This window comes from Lacerta agilis, chromosome 3, assembly GCF_009819535.1.
Source record: "Lacerta agilis isolate rLacAgi1 chromosome 3, rLacAgi1.pri, whole genome shotgun sequence".
Taxonomy (NCBI): domain Eukaryota; kingdom Metazoa; phylum Chordata; class Lepidosauria; order Squamata; family Lacertidae; genus Lacerta; species Lacerta agilis.
In genome coordinates, this window is record NC_046314.1 from 63567158 (window position 1) to 63590095 (window position 22938).

Genomic DNA, 22938 nt, shown 5'->3' on the forward strand with positions numbered 1-22938 from the left:
ACTGGCAGCTGCTCTCTGAGCTTTCAGACAAAGGATATTTTACTTGATCTGCAGGTCAGTGTGATGCATTTGTCCATCAAATTGTAGATGTAGGTCACACATGACAAAATAAGAAAAGAATCTGCAGACTTTTTTGCTTTTTCCACATTTTCTGTTTTTAATTAATGGACAGTCCATTAATTACATGTAAGAGAATGTGCTTTAATGCATAAACTTTTATGTTGTAGCAAAATTCAGCACATTCAATATTTGATTCCTTTGTCTTGTTCTTTTATTGACTGTGTAGGTTTTTGCTTTAAGAGGTATAGTTTACTAGTCTTTTGAGTTTGTTTGTTTATTTGTTTGTTTATGAAAAACAAAATAAATTACATGGTTGCAAAAAGTGAATACATTTGTTGTTGCCAGATCCATTTAATTAACTTTTGAGTGAAAAGTGATTTTCTTTCCTTACTGCATCTTGTTAGCATGTTACCAGTATAGTTCCCACGATTTTGAAGTGCAAATGTAACACTTTAGCATATGGTGAACCTGAAGCTTTTCAAGCACCTGTTTCCATAAATTCTGTTCATTCTGTAAACAGCAGTTCTATTTTACTTATTGTGCAGATTAAAATGTAACTCTGTAAATGCTGCAGTGGTTCTGTTTATTCCTGTTTAATAACCTGGTTTAAAACCCTCATCCTGAACATGTCTCAACAGATATTTGCAAACTAAAGCAGCATTGACTTTATATTCAGTCAAGCACTTTGGTTCAACTAGTATAGGGTGAGAGCCACTTTGAGAAGGTCCTGTGGCTGTGAGTGGAAGGCAAACTCCCCGCAAAACCTTCCCCAAGTGGCTGATTTCATTTCTGCAACTCACACTTTGACTCCCTCTTCCCCTATGAGTTTTTAACTGGGAAATTGAGAATTGTTCTTTAAGGACTCAGATTGCTATTCTATAACCATATTTGAGCTTGAATAACTCATTTTTATGTGGTTTTTAAAAAAATTAAAAATCATTGTTTAGATAATACAGAAAAAGTAATAAGTTGATGAGGCAGGATGGCTTCCATTTATGAGTTCCATGTGATATAAGAGTAATAATCTTTGCTAAAAATCAGCTTCTTTTGTCAGAAGTTTGGAAAGTGGCTAGTATCATAGTAATTTTTAGGAAAGATTTAAATACTGAAAGAAGGACCCCCTCAAAAAAGTGTGAGAGGAGCCTCACATTGATGCCCAGAAATAGAAGGTTTATTATGCTGTGTTGCTTGCCCAGAATTGTTTTTAGGGGCAAGAAGGTACTATAACAGTAATCTGTAGTAGCAGTTCATTTGGGGCATGTTTTGCAGAGAAAATGTTTTTGAAGAAACTTAGTCTGCTTAACATGCCCTGATTGATTTAGTGGTTGGGGGGTTACTTCTTTCATATGGTACTTACAAACCAATGCTATGCACATTTACTAGGAAGTGAAAGGTGCAGATTTCAGTAGACCTTGCTTTCAAATTCATGTGCATAGGGTTGTATCAGGCTTGCTCTTTTCACACACAGTCCACCCTGGGGTAGTTAACAACATATCCCCTGCTGGTAGAATTTAATTTAATATACTGATGCAAGAAATTAAAACAAATTTAAGTGAATAGGCAAATTTAAAAGTGTCCTGGGAAGGAAGAAATTCAGTAATTAAGATAACTTAATAACTTAATAAAAAGTAATTAACTTATGCCCCCGTCTCCTGATCCTTGAAAATGGTTAAAATATGCACTGGATCATACTGAGATTTCCTTTGCACGCCTGCATTTCACGATCCATTTCTGTTTATAGCTTCAAGATCTTAAATCCAAAATAGCCTCTAAAGAAGTATCTGTTCAGGAACTGAAGGCTGATGTTGAAAGCTATAAGGAGAATGATGCCAGGCAATCTTCTCTACTCCTCTCCATGCAAAGCAGACTCCAGGAGATTGAGAAGGAATCTGGAACAATTGCCTTTTCTAAAAAACAAACAGACCTGAAAGCACAGGCCATTCTCCAGGAGAATTTGGAACTGAAAGAGAAAACCAATGAACTGGAAAGTCAAGTCAGGTAAGGACATCAAACAAACTGACATCTTAACCTAAAATAATTGCCCTAGAGCAGCCTTTCCCAACCTGCTACTCTCCAGATGTTTTGGACCACACTTTGCTGGCTGGAGCCTGATGTAAGTTATATTGGAAAACATCTGGAGGGCACAAAGTTGGGGAAGCACATGTATTTTCCACTGACTTTTTTAGTTTCTGTGGTCAGATGGAAGATGAGAGCTTGTATGTAAGAGCTAATAAGGTTAATAACACCAGATTTTTGGGTAATTGTTTTAGGAGAGCATCATGGGGACTTTGTAAAAAACCTTACTGAAATCAAGATATGCTACATCCACAGCATTCCCCTGATATATGAAGCTTGTAACTAGATCTTAGTAGCTTGTTGGTTTTATCCTGTTTCTCTGGTGATAGTGCCTGGAGATAGGGAGGTATGATATAAAAACATTTGTAAATGCACTATGGAGTTTGACCTATACTCCAGTTGAATATAGTTTGTGACCTGATTTCTGATGGAGGGCAGATGTTTTAGATTTGATTTGGTTTAGTTTAATTACATTTGTATCCCACCTTTCCTGCAAGTTGTTCAGGGTGACATCCATCGTGTCCCACATTTAAGCATCTCAGCAGTCTTGTGAGGCATGTTAGGCTGAGTGTGTGTGACTAACCCAAGCTCACTCTGTGAGTTCCTTGGCTGATATTTGTGGTGATTTGAACCTGGGTCTCCTCAATGCTAGGAGGGCACTCTGACCACTACATTGCTCCCCTGCTGTGCAATTTACATGGGGAAGTGCATATTTCATAGTGAATGGTAATTTCTGTGTGGGGAAAAATGGTAATGACTTAATATGGGAAGATCATATGTTGAATATCAGATCAGGAAGAATATAAAGTTTTGTATATATTAGAAACAGAAACATTGGCTATATGAGATACATAAAATAAATAATCCTGAATACTGATATTTTCAGTGCTAGTTTAGGGATAGTAACTGAGGTGTCAAATTATAATAGGGCTGTCATATTTCAAAAAGTAAAAACCAAGACACACTGAAAGTTATTGAGCTTTCTTTAGGAAGACCCCAAAATTGTTGAGTATCTTTTTAGGAAACCACATAAATTGTTGAGCTTTTAAAGTGAGTTTTGGAGCTCTTCTAGGCATTTTCAGCACAATTTAACACCTGTTGCTGGTTTTCTGGGACATTTGCCTGGTTTCTGAAAAATAATCCAGGACGCCATTTCCAGAGGCAAATTTCAGGACAAAATGTCCTGGAAAATCAGGACGTATAGCAGCCCTAAATTAGAAACTAATAGTATTTTAATACAAATTTAATACATGTGAAAACACAAAATACATACCATATTGAAATACTTACTATTATGAAGACTTTTTAAAAGGCAAACATCAGGAAATCTATCCCCTCTAATTCACCTAATAGGTTTAACTTTATTAACAGCAGACTGACTATTCTGCTGTTGCTACTGATGAACTTAAATGTGTCCAATTGCTGAAGAATAACAAAAAAGTTATCAGGGCAAGCACTATTATCATTAGTATTTATTAAATGTCTAAACTGCCTGTCTTCCAAGGATCATAGGGGGTTTACAGTATAAAAATACATAATGAGCGTTCCCCACATCAAAACGGGGTGCGCATGTTGCGGGGTTACGAGGGGTCCCTTTGAATCACGGAGGCAGCTCCTGGCAGTTGGATTGGCTTCACCTTCCCAGGTTGGGATACCTGTGGACTCCACCTATGCTAGCAGCCGCCGAATCCCGGCTGGGAGGTGTTGCCAAAGGGGGATTGGCCAGGTAGAGGGAGGGATTATGCACTACACACAATAGATTTTGAGTCATACCTGGGAAGCAGCCGTTGGAATCAGAGCTTCCCCACCCCCCACTCCCTCAACTGATGCTTACTTTGCAGGTTAACCACCTTTTTCCACAGCCACACAGGCACGCAGGCGCTGCTATGACAAGGTCGCTGTTGAAGGGCCGGAAAGGAATTTTCCTGCATTGGCAGGTTTCGCCTTTCCCGTAGCAATTCGTCACAACTTTGGCGGTTGCAGGCCTTGGGCGGAATCCTTTAGTCATTTACAGGATTGGGGGGGGGCGTGGGGCGGTGACCCCAGCCCCCATTGTGGCGGCGATAACAGGGTTCCCGTTAAAGGGGTCTCAGGGGGAGGCATTGACCAAACGCCCAGGGTCGTCAATGCCCTCCCCTTCCAGCGGCAGCGAACATAGGGGGGTGGGCTATCTGCTTGAACATATGTTCTCCAGACTAGCCCACTTCCCAATCATGCTGGATAACCCTGAAGGTACCCAGAACCCCGGCTGGGGGGCTGGGAAGGATAAACGCCCAATGCCTGAGCCAAGGTCTTCCTACATCTGAAATATTAATAAAGTTGTGGCCAATTTAATCCCATAGAACGTTGTCATGAGTCTTTATTTCCCTCAGGGGCTGCCCCGGGGTGCGGGGGGACTTCGCCTGACCGCGCAATAACAAACAAAACATTACACTCTCCCCTCAGTTTAAAAGGCCATAGATTGTTTAATTAGCCAGAGGCCTGGGAGAAGGGGAATGTTTTTGCAAGCACCTAAATATATATCATGAAGGTGGCAGGCAAGCCTCCCTGAAGAGAGCATTCCACAAGCAGGGAGCCACTACAGAAAAGGCCGTTCTCATGTTGCCACCCTCCAGGCCTCTTATGGAGTGGGCACATAAAGAAGGGCCTTAGATGATTAACACAGAGTCCAGGTTAGTTCCTTTGGAGAGAGGCGGTCCTTGAGGTCCTGAGCTGTTTAAGGCTTTATTGGTCAAAGCCAGAAACTAACAAGCAGCCAGTGCAGTTGGGCCAGGATCATTGCAGTATGCTCAAACTGTCTTGTCCCAGCTTCTGCACCAGCTGAAGTTTCCACTGTGTTGATGTAAAAATGTTCTTTGGTTTGTGTCCACCATATAAGCTGTTTGTTTTTTTCATTTTATATCTTTTTAGAACCTATTTGAATGAGTCCAACGAGAGCAAGACCCAAGCCTCTAAGGCCAGCAGGGTGCATAATGAATTCATTGCACACCTTTGTCATTTCTTTGACATGAGCATAGTAGAGAAAGAAGAGCCCCGGGAAATGCTGCTCTCAAAGGTTTATGTTTTATATAATAATTTGAGACATAGCCACTATTGTATGTCTATCAAACAAAACCCAGAGTTCCCATTTTTTACCATGTCATATACAGATTATTGAAGAGTCTAATTAGAAAGTGTGACATACATAGCGTCGTAGGGCTTTTGAAGAGGAGAAAGTCTGAAACCACAAATATTCAACAATGGATGTGCCAGAGCAGGAAAGCATAATTTGCAAGAAAGGACATGGTTCGGGGGGGGGGGATGCAGGCCTGGATCCAGATTCATATTGGAGGGTCAAACTCATTTCCTTATCACAGGCCCAGTTCAGAAAATCCCTTAGAGAAACCCAGTACTGTCTCAAAGAGCCTAGCATTAGGTACAGGCATTTAAAATGGGCAGAATGCTAAAAGGGATATCTGGGAAGGGAGATGGAATCCTTAATGACAATAGCGACCCCTCCTTCCTGCCCACGTTGAGGTTGAGGTTACATCTGGAAAACTAGTGGACACTTCAAGAAGAGCTTCTCATTTGTTCCTCTCCATCTACCCACGTTTCTGTTTTACATGCCAGGTTGGCATGTTCTTCTCATATTAAATCACAAATAGCTACTGTTTTACCCTTTAACTGATCTGACATTTAAAAGCAGCATCTCTGTGATTTGTGGGACCACAGAGTATTAATGAAACTGAATGATAGACCAGAAGAACCAGCTGCGTCTTCCCCTTAACCTGGTGTGTCCACCTTCTGCCACCATTCTACTAAGGTAAAGGTAAAGGGACCCCTGACCATTAGGTCCAGTCGCGGACGACTCTGGGGTTACGGCGCTCATCTCGCTTTATTGGCCGAGGGAGCCGGCATACAGCTTCTGGGTCATGTGGCCAGCATGACTAAGCTGCTTCTGGCAAGCTAGAGCAGCGCACGGAAACGCCGTTTACCTTCCTGCCAGAGCGGTACCTATTTATCTACTTGCACTTTGACGTGCTTTCAAACAGCTAGGTTGGCAGGAGCAGGGACCGAGCAACGGGAGCTCACCCCGTTGCGGGGATTCGAACCGCTGATCTTCTGATTGACAAGCCCTAGGTTCTGTGGTTTAACCCACAGCACCATCTGTGTCCCATTCTACTACATACCCCTTATTACCCTAACGATAGCTCTTCCTTTTCCTAGGCATTCACAAAGAGCCCACTATAGCCCGCTAAGCACATTTCCAAGGTAATATAATTCTGATAGCCAAACGGACCCCAAACAATCCTGTCCCCCTGAAACAAGCCAGTGGTAAAGGTTTTTCAGTGGATAATATGTATGGTAATACAGTGGTACCTCTGGTTGCGAACAAGATCCATTCCAGAGCCCCGTTCGCAACCTGAAGTGCCGTGTCTGCGCATGTGCGTGATGTGATTTGGTGCTTCTGCGCATGCGCATGACAGCATTTTGTACGTCTGTGCATGCGTGAATTGCCAAACCCGGAAGTAACCTCTTCCGGTACTTTTGGGTTCGGCGTGTTCATATCCTGTGACAAACGCAACCTGAAGCAATCGTAACCAAAGGTACGACTGTAATGAAAACAGCAAAAGACCTAAGGCTGGAGCAATGTCGTGGAGCACAAGCTAGCATTTTATAGGTGGTTGGCCCTAAGCAAGCTCCTTGCAACGTTTCTTGACATAAGACAGGTTCTTCTATATTCACCACCACCACACATTTAGCCTTGCTTTACAGCTTGAGGCCCGAGAGGTAGAGAAACTCAACCTTGAAAAGGGATGTAATTATGGTAGTAAACCCAGCGTGTGGATATAGCATACCTGATCAAAGCAATGCTTCATACTTATCCAGAAATGGTTATTCTTTAGGATGTATGAGATGTGACCCAGTAATGCGTAAATAACTATGTTGTGAGACCCACGGAATAGCAATAGCGCAGAGCTGTAAGGTTGTTTAGGTTATGGCAGAAAGCATTTGTATTACTTGAAAGAGTTTAACTGTGATTGGATCATAGCTTTATTTTAAAAGATAATAATTATAATTTGATAAACAAGAGTATTTAAATGGGCATAAACCGGGGAGGGAAGAGTATTAAATAACCACTTTTAACTAGCTTCCATGCTTCCAGATCAGTGACATGCATGAAGAAAATAAAGTACTAAAAAGACAGATTGCCACACTCCAAGAGACCACGAATGTTCATGACATGGAGTCAAAAGCAAATAGAGAAACCATCATGAGGCTCGTCTCAGAACTGAGCAAAGAGCAGAGGCAGGCAGCATCCTGCTGTCAAGACATGGAAAAGTTAAGTAATGTAAGTGTTTTTCATTTTTCTGTCATGGGGCACCGAGTCTTCATGCAAAGGCTTACTTTGAAGAGAGCTAGGTGGTCACTTGTCACAAGTGTGTTTGGGGATGGAGTGAGAAGTAAATGTGACAAAATGTTTTCTTAGAATCAAACTAGACAAGTGCAAGCTTTTTAATAGACAAATTGCCATATGGGGCTTTAACTTTTTGCACGTCACAATGGTCCCTTTCTGTACTTGGAGCCCCATGCTGATTTCCATGTGGGGAGAGGAAAGTCTCATTGATGTGAATGGGAGTTTTTTTCCTTAGGAAAGTTGGAATCCTAGAGGGGCTTTACCTCTTTGCCCTCCCCTTGTTCTTGATCCAAATTCGGATCAGGAACATAGCAGGAGAAAATGAGCTGAAGCTCCCCTACTCTCCATACTTGGATTCCAATTCAGATCAGACCCCCCTCACACTGACCATTTGTTTTTATAAACTTTGTACTTAAGGCACAGACATTTCTTTGTTTTAGCATATACCAACTGCAGGGATCCTGATTCTTTGCAGCTTCCGTCTTACAGTGAAGGAGCTGCCAATTTTCAGATGACATTTTAAACTGATAAGTTTCTAAATTCTCCTGCTAAACAAGCAACTGTAATCAGGGGCAGCTGCTACACTGAAGTAAGCACACACACACACACAAACAAACATATGCACAGGTTCCAGATGGGAATAATTTTCCTGCCTCTGGTCTCCATCTCTGTGTGGGTCATTGAGAATTGGGGTACCTCGCTTTGATTTTTTTGATTCAGATACAAAAACCCCAAACTGGTTGACTGCAGCTACAAAGGACAGCTGTAGCAACTGGGTTTTAATTCAGAAGCCATTCAAGCAACTTGCCATGTAATGGTAATAAGGTAATCAAATGTGGTTGTCTGCACAAAGTTGTAGTGGTTCTCAGTGCAGGAAGAGTTCAAGAGTTACTGAAACAGATGTTCAGGCAAGCATTAGATATGAGAAGGTGAGCAAAGAGAAAAGATCATGAGTCACTCAGCTGATCTGGCTTAAATTAAAGGCTGATTTATCTAATAGATCTTAAATGGGTAAATGCTTTAAATGCATCATTAAATGAGTTAATGCTTTTTTTAAAGGAACAATAAAACATGTCACATGGCTCTTGTTGAACCACTTCAGGGGTACATCAAAATATAAAGTTAACGTATGTTTTGTCTTAAAACTTTAATGGTAAACAATGGAACTCAGTCACGTTTATATTGCATAACAGGACCTTTGTGGGATATTGGCTTTCCAGAAAACATAGATTCTGTCAAAAGACACAGCATGCATCAGATCACATCTCAGCTGAACTCAACACAGTCCCGAAACTTCTATACTGTTGGTGATAGTACTTAGAGGAACAAATATGTTCTTTATTAAGGGATATGGTCAGTCATATGACTTATGAAATCATGGAACACATTTGATAAATGATTTGGATTGGATTGAAGAAGGAACACTGCTTTCGGAGTTAGTGATCAAGGAACTGCCCAGATCTCTTGTACAGTTGTGTCACTCAATTCAAGCCCTGTAAAAATGTTCAGCATAGATGTCACACATGTTTACAGGAACTGTGGTGCACTTAGGAATTGTTGTAAAGGAAGGAATGTGGCCCTTTGGACAGTCTGTTTTGTAAGCATAGACTGCCTGCCAAAACCACAATGGAGAATACGGCAGTGACTTATCTGTCAAATGCTAACATTTTGTTTTATTTCATGAGATATTTGAAACATGATCAGATCTTAATATATCAGTTGTTTTGAACACTTGCATTCAAGCCACTCACCTATAAGATCCCACCCTTCATCATACATGATTTCGGGACAGGTAAGAACAATTTTTAAAACTATAAAAAATAAGAAAACCTGTTTCCAATTAAAACAGTCAAAACAGCAGCAAGACCAGTCCTGCCCCATTCTCTGTGTTTTTAAAAACTTTATATCATTTTTATTATACATAAATATAAATACAGGCTAAACAAACATGGAAGTGTAATAACATTCCTGGGAAGGCAATATTAAATCTCTTGTTGCATATTCCATATAAGAAGTGATATATGTGAGATGGAAGAAATGAAGCAGATATATCTGTAAAAGCAAAGTGACGTTTGACGTTACAAAATGGCATTGTTAATATAATTTATGAAATTCCACTAAGTCACATAAAAAGCCTGCAGTTGCTCTTTGCCATACCTTGTATCTCTTAAATTACGTGCTCCCCCCCCCCCAGAAATGGCCATTTCCCATACATTCTTGTACCACAATGAAAGGCCCAAATTTTCAATTTTTGAGCGATTGAAAGCTGCACAGCCATTAGCAAAAGACCAGAAATTCTTTAGGTTTGATGTCCACAATTACACCTTCAAATGAAGATAATAATGATAAGTGTGGTATAATACAATGGTTCTTTTACACTGTCCATAATTTCTGTATACACTTTGTCACAAGAATCATTAACCAATTGCTACTCCCACCTAAAGTGGTAGTAATGTACCCTTGCTATTGTAACCTTGCCAGCCCATGGGAGTGAAGTTGGATGAGATTTGTGAGATCTGAGCAGGGGTCCTTTTCCACCTATGATGTGGCATGCTTCCAAATATAAGCCAATCTAGACTTCTTAGGTCTAGTGCTCCATATATTCTTCCATTGTATATTATCTATAATTCTATTTATAATGTCAACATTTCCTTACATAATTCAGGAACAATGCCCTTGCCACTGTATCCTAATTATAGAATATTAGTTTCCATTTGGAAAGCCTTCTGGTAGCATGAATTTTGACACCCATCATCCCCCCCAAAAGTGGGTTGATTGATGTAGATGGAGCCAACCTATTCTCAAGTGACATAGTAATGGGGTTAAGGGAGAGCAAACAGTAGACCTTTGGATCTCCCATTTCTTCCAAATTTTAAATAAATTAATTACTTTTTAAGGAATTGAAACTGGGTGAAACTTGATAATGGAACTTGATTCAACATATCTTCTTCCATCTTCAACATATATTTTCCTGGCTTCATAATGATAAAGGCTAATTGGTGTGTGTGAAACACCTTGCAGTATAGATTTAAATAAAGGAGCCCCCACCCCCCCTTATCTGGTTTTGTATAATATATTGTCATTGCAATTTTTGATCTCTTTTTAAAAATACAAAATCATTGTAACAGCTTTGACCAGGTGAAGTGTCATGGGAAGAACCTGAAACAAGAATAATAATTTAGGAACAATTTTCATTTGAACAGAGGGTAGATAGCTGCCATTTAGACCATTTGTCAATGTCACTTTTTCTTCGTTTAAATAAGGGACAAAAATTCAAGTTATTAAAAAATATAATTCTGTTTCCTTGGGATTTTTTACCTCAAAGTATCTGAAAACTTTGTCAAAAAGGAACTTGAAGTAATTTATACATCTTCAGTTGCTCCTTGGGACATATATTTAAAAAACAATCTTTTTTATACAAAGACCTGTTTCAGCCTCAAAGGCGGTACCATCACTCCCCCCTTCCCTTTTACATTGCATTGAATTAATATCTAGTTCCTCTAAAAGCGTTTCCAAGGGTCAGTTCACATAACTCTATGGAATCTTCAATAGAAGAGTGTTACAGAAATTTTTATAATAAATAAATACTGCTTGCAAATGTGTTTGTACAAACACTAATTTGCCATTTTACTTCTGGTTTAATAGCAAGCTATAGTTTGGCATTCTATCCAAGCCAAGCAATCGATGCTTCATGTGAATCACAGTTCACCCACAAAGTAGGATTGTAAATCATAGTATGAACTGAGTTTTCATTCCTGATATTTGGCAAACTATAGGTTTATAGTATTCAGATGGGCCCTTGCACGAACAAAAAGAGACATGGTTTGCAGTAACAATAGTTTTCTAGTTTGGAAGTAAAGTCAAGAAGGACCAGAGTGTTTCTGCCCTTTCAGGTTCACTGTTAAGCTACTGGATCCTGTGAGCTGTGTACTGTGTGTTTACTGTGCTAGATGCACTTAACTGTGGATAGTTAATTCAGGTCACAAGCGGAAAAGCTGTGCCACAAACAAATGAACATATTGCTTGTCAGGCAAAGGCTGCTGTCTTGAGTTATAATTAATAACGGGTGCTACAAAAATAGTTAACTGAAGTTTGAAATTAGTAAAAGAAAACTTACTCCTTAGCACTGTATAGGCTAGGGTTAGAAGGCTGTTCTGAAGTAGGAGAACACTTTATAACTTGAAAGTGTGGGTCCCTTTTTGAGAATTGGTGAATTTTGCTGTAAGGTGCTTTCCTGTAAAGTAGCATGTATACTTTCTTGTCAGCATGTATATCACTTCATGCAGTAAACATGGATGCTAGGATATCTCTGCTTTCCTTGCCTTTTTGAGCATTATGGATATTAGCTCAGAAAACCGTAAGGTAGTATCCAGCAGAAAACTTCAAGTGATAGAAGGAATTCATCAGCAGAACTGGGGCAGGAGGCATTTTTTGGGGGGCAAATTGTTGTTTCCTCTGAAGCCCCCTGTGCCTCCTCTACATCTGCTAGGGACACAGGGGTCTGCAGAGAGGAGGGACTAACTTAAAAATTCCCCTTTGCCTGATTGCACTGACACATTCAGCAGTGGATGGAAGCCATTGGACACTACCCACAAAATGCAGAAGGGACTCTGGGTTCCCCATTTTGATTCTTTCTCCTGCAATGGATGTCTGCCCCTCTAGCCTCCCTGAAAACCAGAAAATGCCACAGCTTTCTGTTAACTTTCTTCTATAGTTCAGAAATGTTTCCTAATTGTTTGATCTAAATCAGTTTTCCTGTCATCGCTTTTGCTTGTCGTCCCCTCTTAAACCTCCCCACCTCCATGGTTCTGAGAAACAGTTTTTTGTTGCTTCCTTTCTTGCATATTTTACAAAATGCTTGAAAATCTTGCTTTTCTCTAGGGTAGACACACCAAGCTCCTTCAGTCCTTTCTCATACGATGTTTCTTTCAGGCTTCTTATCAGCTGTTCTTCTCTTTGAATTCTTTCCTCTCTGGTATACTCCTTCAATTACAGTGCCAAGAACTGTCTGCAGTTCTTCATCAAAGAATGAAACAAGTGTAATCTGGAATGTTGGTTTTTCTCTCATTAAATGCAGGATGGCCACTTGTAATCATCCTGTTTTTCTTTAAAGATTTCAAATTAAGCTGTATGCTAACCAATATCATTGTAATTTTCCCTTAATTTTGTCCTTCATTGCCCCAATATGAAAGAGTGCATCACAGATTATAACTTCCTTTTCTGTATGAGCTTTACATATAGGAAAAAGTCTCTGTGCCCCACATGCGCCAACATGTGTGAGGGACGTGACTGCTTTCTGGGCCTTTCATATGAAGCAACATACATTTTCTGTTACTCACAGGAGTGGTTGGAAGAATCTGTTCATTTGTTTCTGTTTGTTTCTAAACGATGTTGTGCTGCACCTGCGATGAGGAAAGAGTGCATTTGTTGAAATAATATTGCAATCTGAAATTGTTTCCTCAATTTTCTGTAATATCGGTAATTTAATTCTTGGCACTAGAATAGATTCCTCCCCACCAAGATCTTTTAAGAAAAGTAGCAGGAAAATTAAATTAAATGGAAGGATGCCAAAATATACAAAGACAGATTTTGTTGAATGTGATGTCTCCAATTAGAGTAGGTTTGAGTGGCGACAAGTATGCACTTAACACTTCTCATTCTTCTTAAAAAGAATCTATTCTTAGAGTTGGAATAATTAGGGAAATAAACTTGACCCTTCAAATCTAGCATTCCACTTCCCATTTGGCATCCAGAACCAGATAAGTCATAAAAAAAAGAACACGCTTTCCACATGCACTCAGCTGGTTGTCTAATTCTTGCACTTTGCATAGAATAAAAGTATTTCCTATTCCCAGTTGTTAATCAGAAGGTGCATTAAACTTGTAGGATTAATAGCCATTGCTGTTTTTATAGATTGCTACTAATTTAAACAGTTTGTTTCTGTGTCCACAAGCATCTAATGTTTTTATTGCCAAACTCCCGCAGCGTTTCATTAAATACCCACCAAAATTTTGCTTTGCCAGTATTTTTTCTCTGAGGCGGTAAGTTTTGGAAGCACATTGTTGAATGAGAACCAAGCACACTGTGTGTGTGTGTGTGTGTGTGTGTGTGTGTGTGTGTACGCACGTGTGGGCACTTAAATTTTAGACTCTCTACTGCAACAGTGCCTCTCCAAAGCATCATATGTCCACAGAAGGCAATTCTGAGCTGATATGGAGAGTTTGTGATGGGGCAGAGAATCCTCATAAGTATGCAGGAATCTTAAAGGTATTAAAAGCAGGTGTCACTTAGTGATTTATAGGTGGGCCTACATCATTTTATGAAATATATTAATATAATATTTTCTCTTTATGATGGTGATGATGATGATGTAATCTAGACTTCTATGAATGGCATAGAGTAGGACAAGCAAGCCCAGGTCTGCATCCCAAAATATTCTCCTCCTAGCTTGTGCTGTGCTTTATTGTCCTATCATGGTTGTTCAAAGAGGAAAGTTTGTGCATTAATATAGAAAAGGAAAATTGGGGCTACAATATGATTGTTACGGTTTTTATTTAGGATCTGAGCAGCACTACGGCAGCTAAGCAGAGCCTTGAGAGGGAGATCAGAACCCTCCAAGAGAGACTGGCTGCAAGTCAAAGGGCTTGGGAAGTCTCACAGGAGGAAATGAGCCACCTAAAGAAATGTTGCCATGAGAAAGAAGAGAACCTGAAAACAAGCGTGGAAGAGGTCAGGGCTGAAAAGAGTCTGCATGATGCATTTAAAGAGCAAATCATCACCCTGCTTGGAAGCAGCTGTTTTATAGCCAGTCGATCTGAGGAGGACATTGTAGAAAAAATTCGAGAAATGATCCGCATGGAGGAGAGCAAAAAAACAGTATGTGGATGTCTATTGTGATTGCTTGAGATCCTTGATTTTCTGTAGCTTATTTCCTGTGTGAATTGAAACCTTGCATGTGTTGGCTGCCTTGTTCTGCATAGACCCTTTGCAAAACAACAAGAAACAAACAAATCTAAGCCTTTCAGGAGTTTAAGCATCACAGCATCTGCCTCATCACCCCAGAAAGTAAGCACGGGTACTTTGCAGACAATCCCAGAGCCCCATAACAGAAGCAGGTCCAATTAAATTAAAGCTGATCCAATCCTTTCCCTGACCACAGGTCCACAGAGAATGCATTTTCTGGCAGTAGTGCTGCTGCCTAAACATTTCAGTTTGGCCAGCCTGAGCATATTTGGCCAGCCCTGGGTGTATAGCACAGATCATACTTTCCCTGACAATAGGGAGCCCTCCCTCTTTTCCATTGCAGGGGAGATGATCTAAGTAAGAACAATCTAACTAGGGAGAGGCAGAGCTGCAAACAGGCACTCATAGTAGTGGCATGGATGGAGGCTGCCTTCAAAAATAGTAGTAGTAGTAGTAGTAGTAGTAGTAGTAGTAGTAGTAGTAGAATGAAGAAAACTCCTCTGGTGGAAAACAATCTATGCACATAAAATTTATGCCCTGTGGCCTTTCTGTTGCATGAAAATTTTGATATGTAAACTCATGATGAAAGTATGTGCATGCATGAATTACAGCATTAGATGTTCAGAGCTTTGCCAGATCACAAGGCTTTTGCAGAATATATGAACCCTGTCAGATTTCAAGTTGCAACAGCATATCCCACCACAATACTGAATCATTTTCTTCTTTCATCATTATCTTATTTTATTGTTTCGTCTCTTAAATTCCCGTTCATTACTGATGAGAATTGGTTCCATAATTGTTGACAAAACTTTCCGAGTCCAGTCTTCCCTGTCTTTGAAGGCTTCATGTGCGGCAAATTAAATGAAACAGGCAAATTATGAATAAAATTTTAAGTCGTGTCAGGTGAGTTTTTAGGAATAAAAATGACCAGTTTCACTTTTTGGAGGCCTGTCCATCTGTATATTGTGCAAGGCTGCTTTTCATTTTTTTAATTTCGCTAAACTAGAACTCAGTGACTGAGCAGAACTGTGTATATTGATGGTATAATTTCCTTTCATTTCAATTTATTGCCAGGGGAGATCTCAGAAAGAGATCACAAATCAAGTAATAACAGCAATGCTGAATTTTATCAACAACTTTTGCTCCTCCTGTGACTTATTTTTTAATTTATTCTGGGTCTCCATATTAATTAATCTTTATAGCTGTCACAGCAGAACCCTACTCAGAAGTAAATCCCATTGACTTCAGCCTTGCACTGCAATGTATACCCACTTACTTGAGAGAAAGAGTCACTGAAATTAATGAAACTTACACCTGAGTAGTATATCATGTGTTGCAGCACCCAAAGTGAATATTTTCTTATTGTAAGACTTTCAGAGTGGTTTCCAGTTGAAAACGCTTTGAGTTAAAATAACAGTATTAGCACCGGTTGTGACTGGTGTTTTATTCAGCCAAACCAGGAAACAACTTAGCTTCCATGTTTTTGGACTAAGGGTGGAGAAGGTTTTCGACTACTCAGGGTGCTGTGTATTGGGATATCTGTTGGACACTGCATGTCCACAGTGGGCCAGGAGTCAAAAATTGGTGTCGTCCACATCTACCGCACCCCTAATACATGCACACACACACCAGTCAATTTTCTCTCTCTGGCTTGAAAACAACTTCCATTGACACTGCAGAGGGAGGTGCAAGCTGTACGGGGAGGCCCTGCAGGCCACACCCCTGCTTTATACTAACTTCTGAGTAGCCTTATACATTGTGTTAGACTTAGGTGGAGGTTACCAGTGCATAGCTAACTATGGGCAAGAAAAGCGCCAGTGGCAAGTTTATTGTGAAAAGCACCAGTGGGGAGTTCACTAAGGAATCTGGCAAATTAGCTGAAGTACCCAGGTGTCTTGAAGGTTGGCTGGCTTGAATAGGCTGCTCCACCGCACCCCTCTACCTCCACCTGCAATCATTTTGTGACTGGTGGGCCTTAGTACTTTCAACTGTCTCAAGTGGGTCCCGGGGCTAGAAAGTTTGAGAACCCCTTGTATTTTAAATTGGAAAATGAGCAGGTGAATGAACTCCTGGAGGCAGGAGCGATGATGGTTGGAGTAGAGCATGTTACTCTTGCAATGGCAGTGCTATTCCTACTCTATGTCTTGGAGGCTGCTGGTGAGGTGGGGATAACTCTCCATGTAGTAATAGCTTATAAATGTTACCCTTGAGTGGAAAGATCTTTTAGAATTCCAGTGATATCCTCATGGCAACAATAGCTTTGATGAAAGAGATAAAACTTTGGGACTTGTTGTAGCAGGTGACTGGGAAGTTAGAGCACCCTTTTTTTGGAATGGAGATGGGATAGTTGGGTTTGGTTTTCCAGAAAGATGCTGAGCCATGGCTCATGAAATGCTGTGCAAGTGGGCTTGGCAGAAACAGTTGGGGCCACCACAGAAATTAGGGTGCATACTTGTCCATATAGAAATGGCCACTCTCAGTGAAAGCAAAGATGGAAAAGTACTGAGTGGATTTGCTGAAGAAAAGTTAGCCTTAGACAAGCACATAGTACAGATTTGTCCTGCTTACACGGCCCCAGAATGATGTCTGTCAATAAGGAAGAGTGCACTTCAGCCTCTGGAGAGTTCCTATTTGAAGGTCAGGAACTGAGATAACAGTGTCAGAAAAGACTTGAGCATACTCCAAACTTGTTTTTCCCAGGGAAGTGCTATCAGGTTTTTTGGCTGGAGGGCAGATACACTTATACTTGATCGATCATCTTCTGGCCTCTTCCAAAAAGAAAAAAGAAAAAGAGAGAGTATAGAATCAAATCTAGCATGTAGTGTTTAGGTGCAAGGCTCAAACTATACTGTATATATATTTTTAAACCCACAGAAATTCTAGGGTTTGCTGTTAAATATGTTATCTAATATTTTTACCTGTATTCCAACAACTCATTGAGACAGGTGAGGTGGTAGAAGTGGAACTTTGAGGCCCACATTTTAAAATATCTAGTGTAGGATGGTGGTAAAGTCATCTAGCGTGTGGAAGCTTTGGAAACTATGTGATTCTATCTTTTTGAGAAGGTTAAAATGATATAATAATCTTCTTGTGGTATCTCATAATGCCTGCACCCTGGGCAGGTTGTATTATTGTGCTGGAAGTGGAGAACAAATAACACCCCAGTGCTGCTATCACTTTGTTCACATGAGCCTCAAAGCTTCAATTCTCTCATCATTCCCCACCAAAAAAAATTCATTAACCAAATCCATTTTGCAACATTAGGCTACAGTCAGAGAGCCAATGGGAAGCTGCAAGGATGTTACCCTGCCTAATCTCTGGCCTTCACTAAGTCTCACAGGAAGCTGGCATATGACTTCCCCCCCCTACTGTCCTGTTGACCAAAACTAAAAAGTTACAGCATTAATTTTTAATTGCTTTAACTAAATTTGCTACAAGACTTTTGTCATTTACTTTGTGCCCTTGTTTAGGCTGTTATTTGAGGCAGATTCCTCCATTGCCCTATCTCTTTATATAATGGCCTTAAAGGAGGGGGGGGGACCCACATTCCCTGGTTGGGTGGTAGATTGCCAGGTTTTTCCATCTTTCTATTAGGAACAGCTGGCTTGGTTTGTGCCTTATTATTGCTTGGCTTGATGTTTTCAACTGTGTGGCTCACTTGTTTGCATCTCTTTGTTGCTGTTTGCATTTCATAGCATTTATATACAACCTTTACCCTGTGTGCCTCAGTCTCGGGTAACACAACTCGTTTGTATTTGAAATGTTGCAATCTTTAAGTGCTGAAGCGGGCAGTGGAAAAGTTGTGCGCATAAATGCTTGCAAAATCAGACCAGCTTGCAAACACGAGGATTACATCTGCTAATCAGGAATGCAATTTAACAATATTTTGAGAATGGAGCTAAAACTGTACAAATAAATACCTAAACCACTACAGAGAAGTACAATTAAATTTAAAACATCTTATCAATGTGGTGAGTGGAATCTAATACTCTTAATTAGAAGAGTCTAATGGGAGATTTGTAAAGTTAACAGTTAAAACACATTTTAATCATTTATATGGGCTTACATAATAGGGTTTAGTGTTTTTTTGGCTTTGGCTACCCTTGTTTTAGGTTTTTTTTTGTTTTAAGTTGGCGTAAAGCATCCCTGTCAAATATGTTTTTAAAATATATTAAGTAGTTTGTTCCAAAAGTCAATCTATTGTTTGCCTCATGCCTCAGCTGCTTTCAAGTTCTACTATTTAATAGACCACACCCTTGTTCCTGGGTATTTTGCCAGAGCATGGTCTTACTGGCTTCTCACACCATAGCCTGTCATATTTTATTGGTATGTGGTCTACTGGCCTAGGTCTGTCTGCCAATGATGGAATGGGATTTTATTGCCTTTGTTTATTTTCTCTGGGTATCTGTCCAATTTAAAACCTAGTTCATTGTCCAGCTTGCCTGCCACAAACTGTGGTCTAAAGCCTGTTACGGTAGTCTTCTATCTGTCTCTCATCCCCCACCCCACCCAGCCTTTTGTTTCTGAGAAGGACTTTTGATTTGGAGAAGTCCATGTAGATCGCCATTAGTTAAGTTTTGTAAGTGCCTGGCACACTGAATCAGCCTGGCATAATCTATAAGCCTCACATGGACTGAAAATTCCAGTGATGGTTCATTGGTGGTTGATTGGCAATATAAGATGTCATCTATCTGTATTACAATCAAGTAATCAAATACATAATTGAGAGCTTGTTGGGAAACAATATCAGGCTTGAAATTTCTATTTGTTATTTATTCAAATACAGTGTTAAAATGCAAGTTGTCATTTGCTTATTTGTTGTGTAATCCATTTCTGAAAGTTTGGCAATGTCTTTCTTGCACCACAGTTAAGTTTCAAGCTCAGCCTCTGACTTTAGTTTGCTTTCTCCTCCCACCCCCCCTTAGATGGTATCCCAGCTTGAAAACCAAATAGCTAAACTGACTGAGGCACTGGAGACTCAGGCTGTATCACACCAGGAAGTTTTGCAGAGGACCAAAAAAGCAGAAAACAAATCTGAGACACTTCACAATCAATTGATGTGTCTGGAAGCGGAGCTGGTATCTGGGGACGTGATACGAGATGCTTTGAAGCTCGAGAAACAAAAAGTAATGGCTTCTATTCATAGTATGTGCACAAGGGTAGCTAGAGAGAGAGAGCCCCAAATGCAACAGAATTCATGTTCCAATATGCTGGTTCGATCATATTATTATAAACATCTTCAGATGCATGAGTAAGTCTTTCAGTAAGCCTGACCATTTCCAGTCATCAGAATAGCTCATGTAACTGACCACTGCTGCTCAAGGTTCTTTGACTGTATTATACTGTACTTGCAGAGTACTGCCAGGAACCCCAAAGGATAACTTTTACATTTGCCCAGAGAAAAAGGAGTCAGTTTTGAGTTTCAAAGCTAGCTGAGAAAAGTGGCTGAAGTTTAACGGGGTGGTTGGGAGTTGAGATTAGCACTGCTTGCTACATGACTGCTTCTATACCTACAACCTGCATTATCCTAGTACAGTGTTTTTCAACCACTGTTCCGCGGCACACTAGTGTGCCGCGAGATGTTGCCTGGTGTGCCGCGGCAAAAATTGAAAAATTACTTTATATATCAGTGGTGGCGAACCTATGGCACGCGTGCCAGATTTGGCACGCAGAGCCCTCACTGCTAGCACGCGCACCATCGGCCCATCTGTGCTGCTGTTGTTGTTTTTTCCCCAGGCTTGCGTCCACTGTTGCCTGCTTGCACTCGCTGGGGCTGCTGGCCACGCAGAGCCGCCTCTCCCGGCGGAGCTGCGCCCAGGGTGCGAAGGCAGCGGCGGCTTGCCTCGCTGCCGGCGCGCCTGGCAAGGCGAGCAGTGCTAAATCCACCCTCTCGAGCAAGAAGGCAGCCCGGGCCCCGGATCAAGCAGGCGCCAAGGCCGGCGGGAGGCAGCCCGGTGGCGAGCCAAGCAAAGGCAGGAAGGGCAAGCGATGCGCCTCCTTGGCCCCGCCGGGTTCCCTGGCCCCGCCGGGTTCCCTGGCACCGGCCGCTGGGCTGGGCAGCGGATCCGGCGCCAGGATCAGCCACATGGACAGCAGCTCCGACCTGTCCGACTGCCCGTCCGAGCCGCTCTCCGACGAGCAGAGGCTGGCTCAGGCCGCCAGCAGCGATGCGGAATCCAGCACCGGCTCCAGCGATCGGGAACGCGAGCAGCCGCAGCTAGCGCCCGCTCTGCCCCCGGGGCCAGGCGTCGCCCCTCAGCCTGCCTCGCCTTCTTCGAGCGCCACCAGCAAAGGGCCGGCAGCGTACCGCCCCCCATAGCGACGCCCCTGCGGGTGGGCTCCCGCCTGCGGGGACTGCGGCTTGCTGGAGAGGCTGGGGAATTTGGGGTGCACCGGCGGGGGCTTGGCAGAAGCTGCCCGGGCGTGGAGGTCTTTGAGGAAAGGTTTGGCTGGGGAAGGAGCTCGGTGGAGCCCCTTCTTCTCGGCGAAGGAGTGGTGCAGGCTCTGCGGCGACTTCAGAGGCTCGCCGAGGCTGGTGCCATTCAAAGTCTCCATAGTCCCGGCTGCCTAAGAAGACGCCAGGGAGGGGCGGACACTTGAGGCTCCTCGAGCCCTTCCCGAGCGCAGGAGTGTGAGTGGCGAAGGCAACGGTCCTCCCGGCAGAGCCCCGCAGCAACAGCGCCTTCCTCTAGTTTTCGCCTTTGCTCTCTCATCACTCCTGCTTCCTCCTTGCCCGCCACAAAGCTCACACTTTTTCCTCGGTCTGATTCAGCAAGACGGGCTCTCCTCCACCCCTCGGTCAGAAAACACAAACACACACAAAGCACAATCGGTGGCAATCTTCTCCCCCCCCCCCCCCAGATCTTTCCAATCCGCTCGATGCAGCTCACGGTAACGTTGCACCCTGCAACATCGACTCCCTTCCCCCCCAAAAGCCCAGCAGCTTTGGGGCGCCCCCCCAAAAGCAAAGCAACTTTTGTGCACCCCCCCAAAACTCCAAAACTTTGGTCGGCAGCTCCCCCCAAAAAAGCTCAACAAGTTTGAGCACTTTGTGATAAATAAGTGGTTTTTGGTTTACAGTTTGGGCACTCGGTCTCTAAAAGGTTCGCCACCACTGTTTTTAACATTTCTAATGGTGGTGTGCCTCGTGATTTTTTTCATGAAACAAGTGTGCCTTTGCCCAAAAAAGGTTGAAAAACACTGTCCTAGTAATGTCAAAGTTGTACACATTACTAAACCAATAATCTTAAGAGTTGGACCTCTAAATTAGGGATGGGGAACCTGTGGCCCTCCAACTTTCACCATCCCTCACCTCTGGTGATGCTGGCTGTGGAGCATCTGCAGAACCACAGGTTCCCCATCCCTACTCTGAAGGAAACTATGTAAAGCTCTCCAGGAACTGCCCAGAAGTTGGGAAATGGGAAAATGAAACAATATACAGTATTTAATATGAGACTGAATAGTTACTGACAAACTACCTAAGCTAATTTTAGGAGCAAAGCTTGAAAAGAAATCCAGTGCATTTCTTAGGATCTACAAGGTGATGCAGTTTCCCAGCTTGGTTAATTTGGATCCAGAGATGTAGTCATAGTAGTCTGTTACAGCAAATACACAAAAGAGCTTTGTAGTACCGTAAAATACTAACATTTATTTGGAGGGGGGTTGCTTTTGGTGCAGACCAATGATCTGCATTATTCTGAACAGCCCTTGTTGTTTGCTTTCTGATTTGCACACATTAAAAATTTGCTATATACATGGTTAATGTGATAGCATAAATGGGAGCAACTGGAAAATAAATTCAACTTCTGCATTTAATAATTCTGATAGCTTAATCCATGGAAGCCTTTCTTTCTTTCTTTCTTTCTTTCTTTCTTTCTTTCTTTCTTTCTTTCTTTCATTCTTTCTTTCTTTTTGCAGAACTGATCTTTCCTGCACATATTGCCTCTTAGCTAATTTGCTTTATAGGTCATGTTATGCAGGCTCCTTCCAGCTAACCTTGGCCCCAGTTTCAAAACCACCTACTGTGAGACACACATATTTAGGACATGTTGCTTTTTAAATGACTTCCCTGATGTTGAGAGAGAACTGTCTGCAGGAGGTCATTTTCTCATATGAATCAGGGGAGTGACTGCTTGGTCAAAATCCAACATTTCTTCCACCTGCCACATGATTCAGTGACTGTGGCTCTGGGAGGGAATGGGTCATTCAGCTGGATGTTTGCTGAAGTAATATGACCCTGGTGGCTGAGTGTTTGGGGGGAAGGCATGCTGATAAAAATCAATATGGAATTCAGGGGAAGTTGCTGCTAGATCATCCGGTACACTTATTGAAGAAAAGTGGCTATGTTTATGTGACTGCTAACTAGCTTAAAATGCTAATTATGGCAAGTCCAATGAAACATAAGAAACATTATTGAACCTACCCTGTGGTGTGAAGATGGT

General features: G+C 41.8%; 1 protein-coding gene across 11 annotated transcripts in view; it reads left to right on the forward strand.

The window, feature by feature from the left end:
- LOC117043861 (damage-control phosphatase ARMT1-like) overlaps positions 1 to 22938 on the forward strand; it is a 64902-nt gene that overhangs the window by 34588 nt on the left and 7376 nt on the right. For 9 of the 11 annotated variants that reach the window (XM_033144005.1, XM_033143999.1, XM_033144000.1 and 6 more), the window contains 5 exons: positions 1802 to 2058; positions 5047 to 5191; positions 7283 to 7468; positions 14093 to 14410; positions 19423 to 19623. In XM_033144005.1, the coding sequence (XP_032999896.1) occupies positions 1802 to 2058; positions 5047 to 5191; positions 7283 to 7468; positions 14093 to 14410; positions 19423 to 19623 (1107 nt within the window). The remainder of the gene's footprint in view (positions 1 to 1801; positions 2059 to 5046; positions 5192 to 7282; positions 7469 to 14092; positions 14411 to 19422; positions 19624 to 22938) is intronic. The other 2 variants (XM_033144002.1, XM_033144003.1) reach the window with 2 other exon arrangements.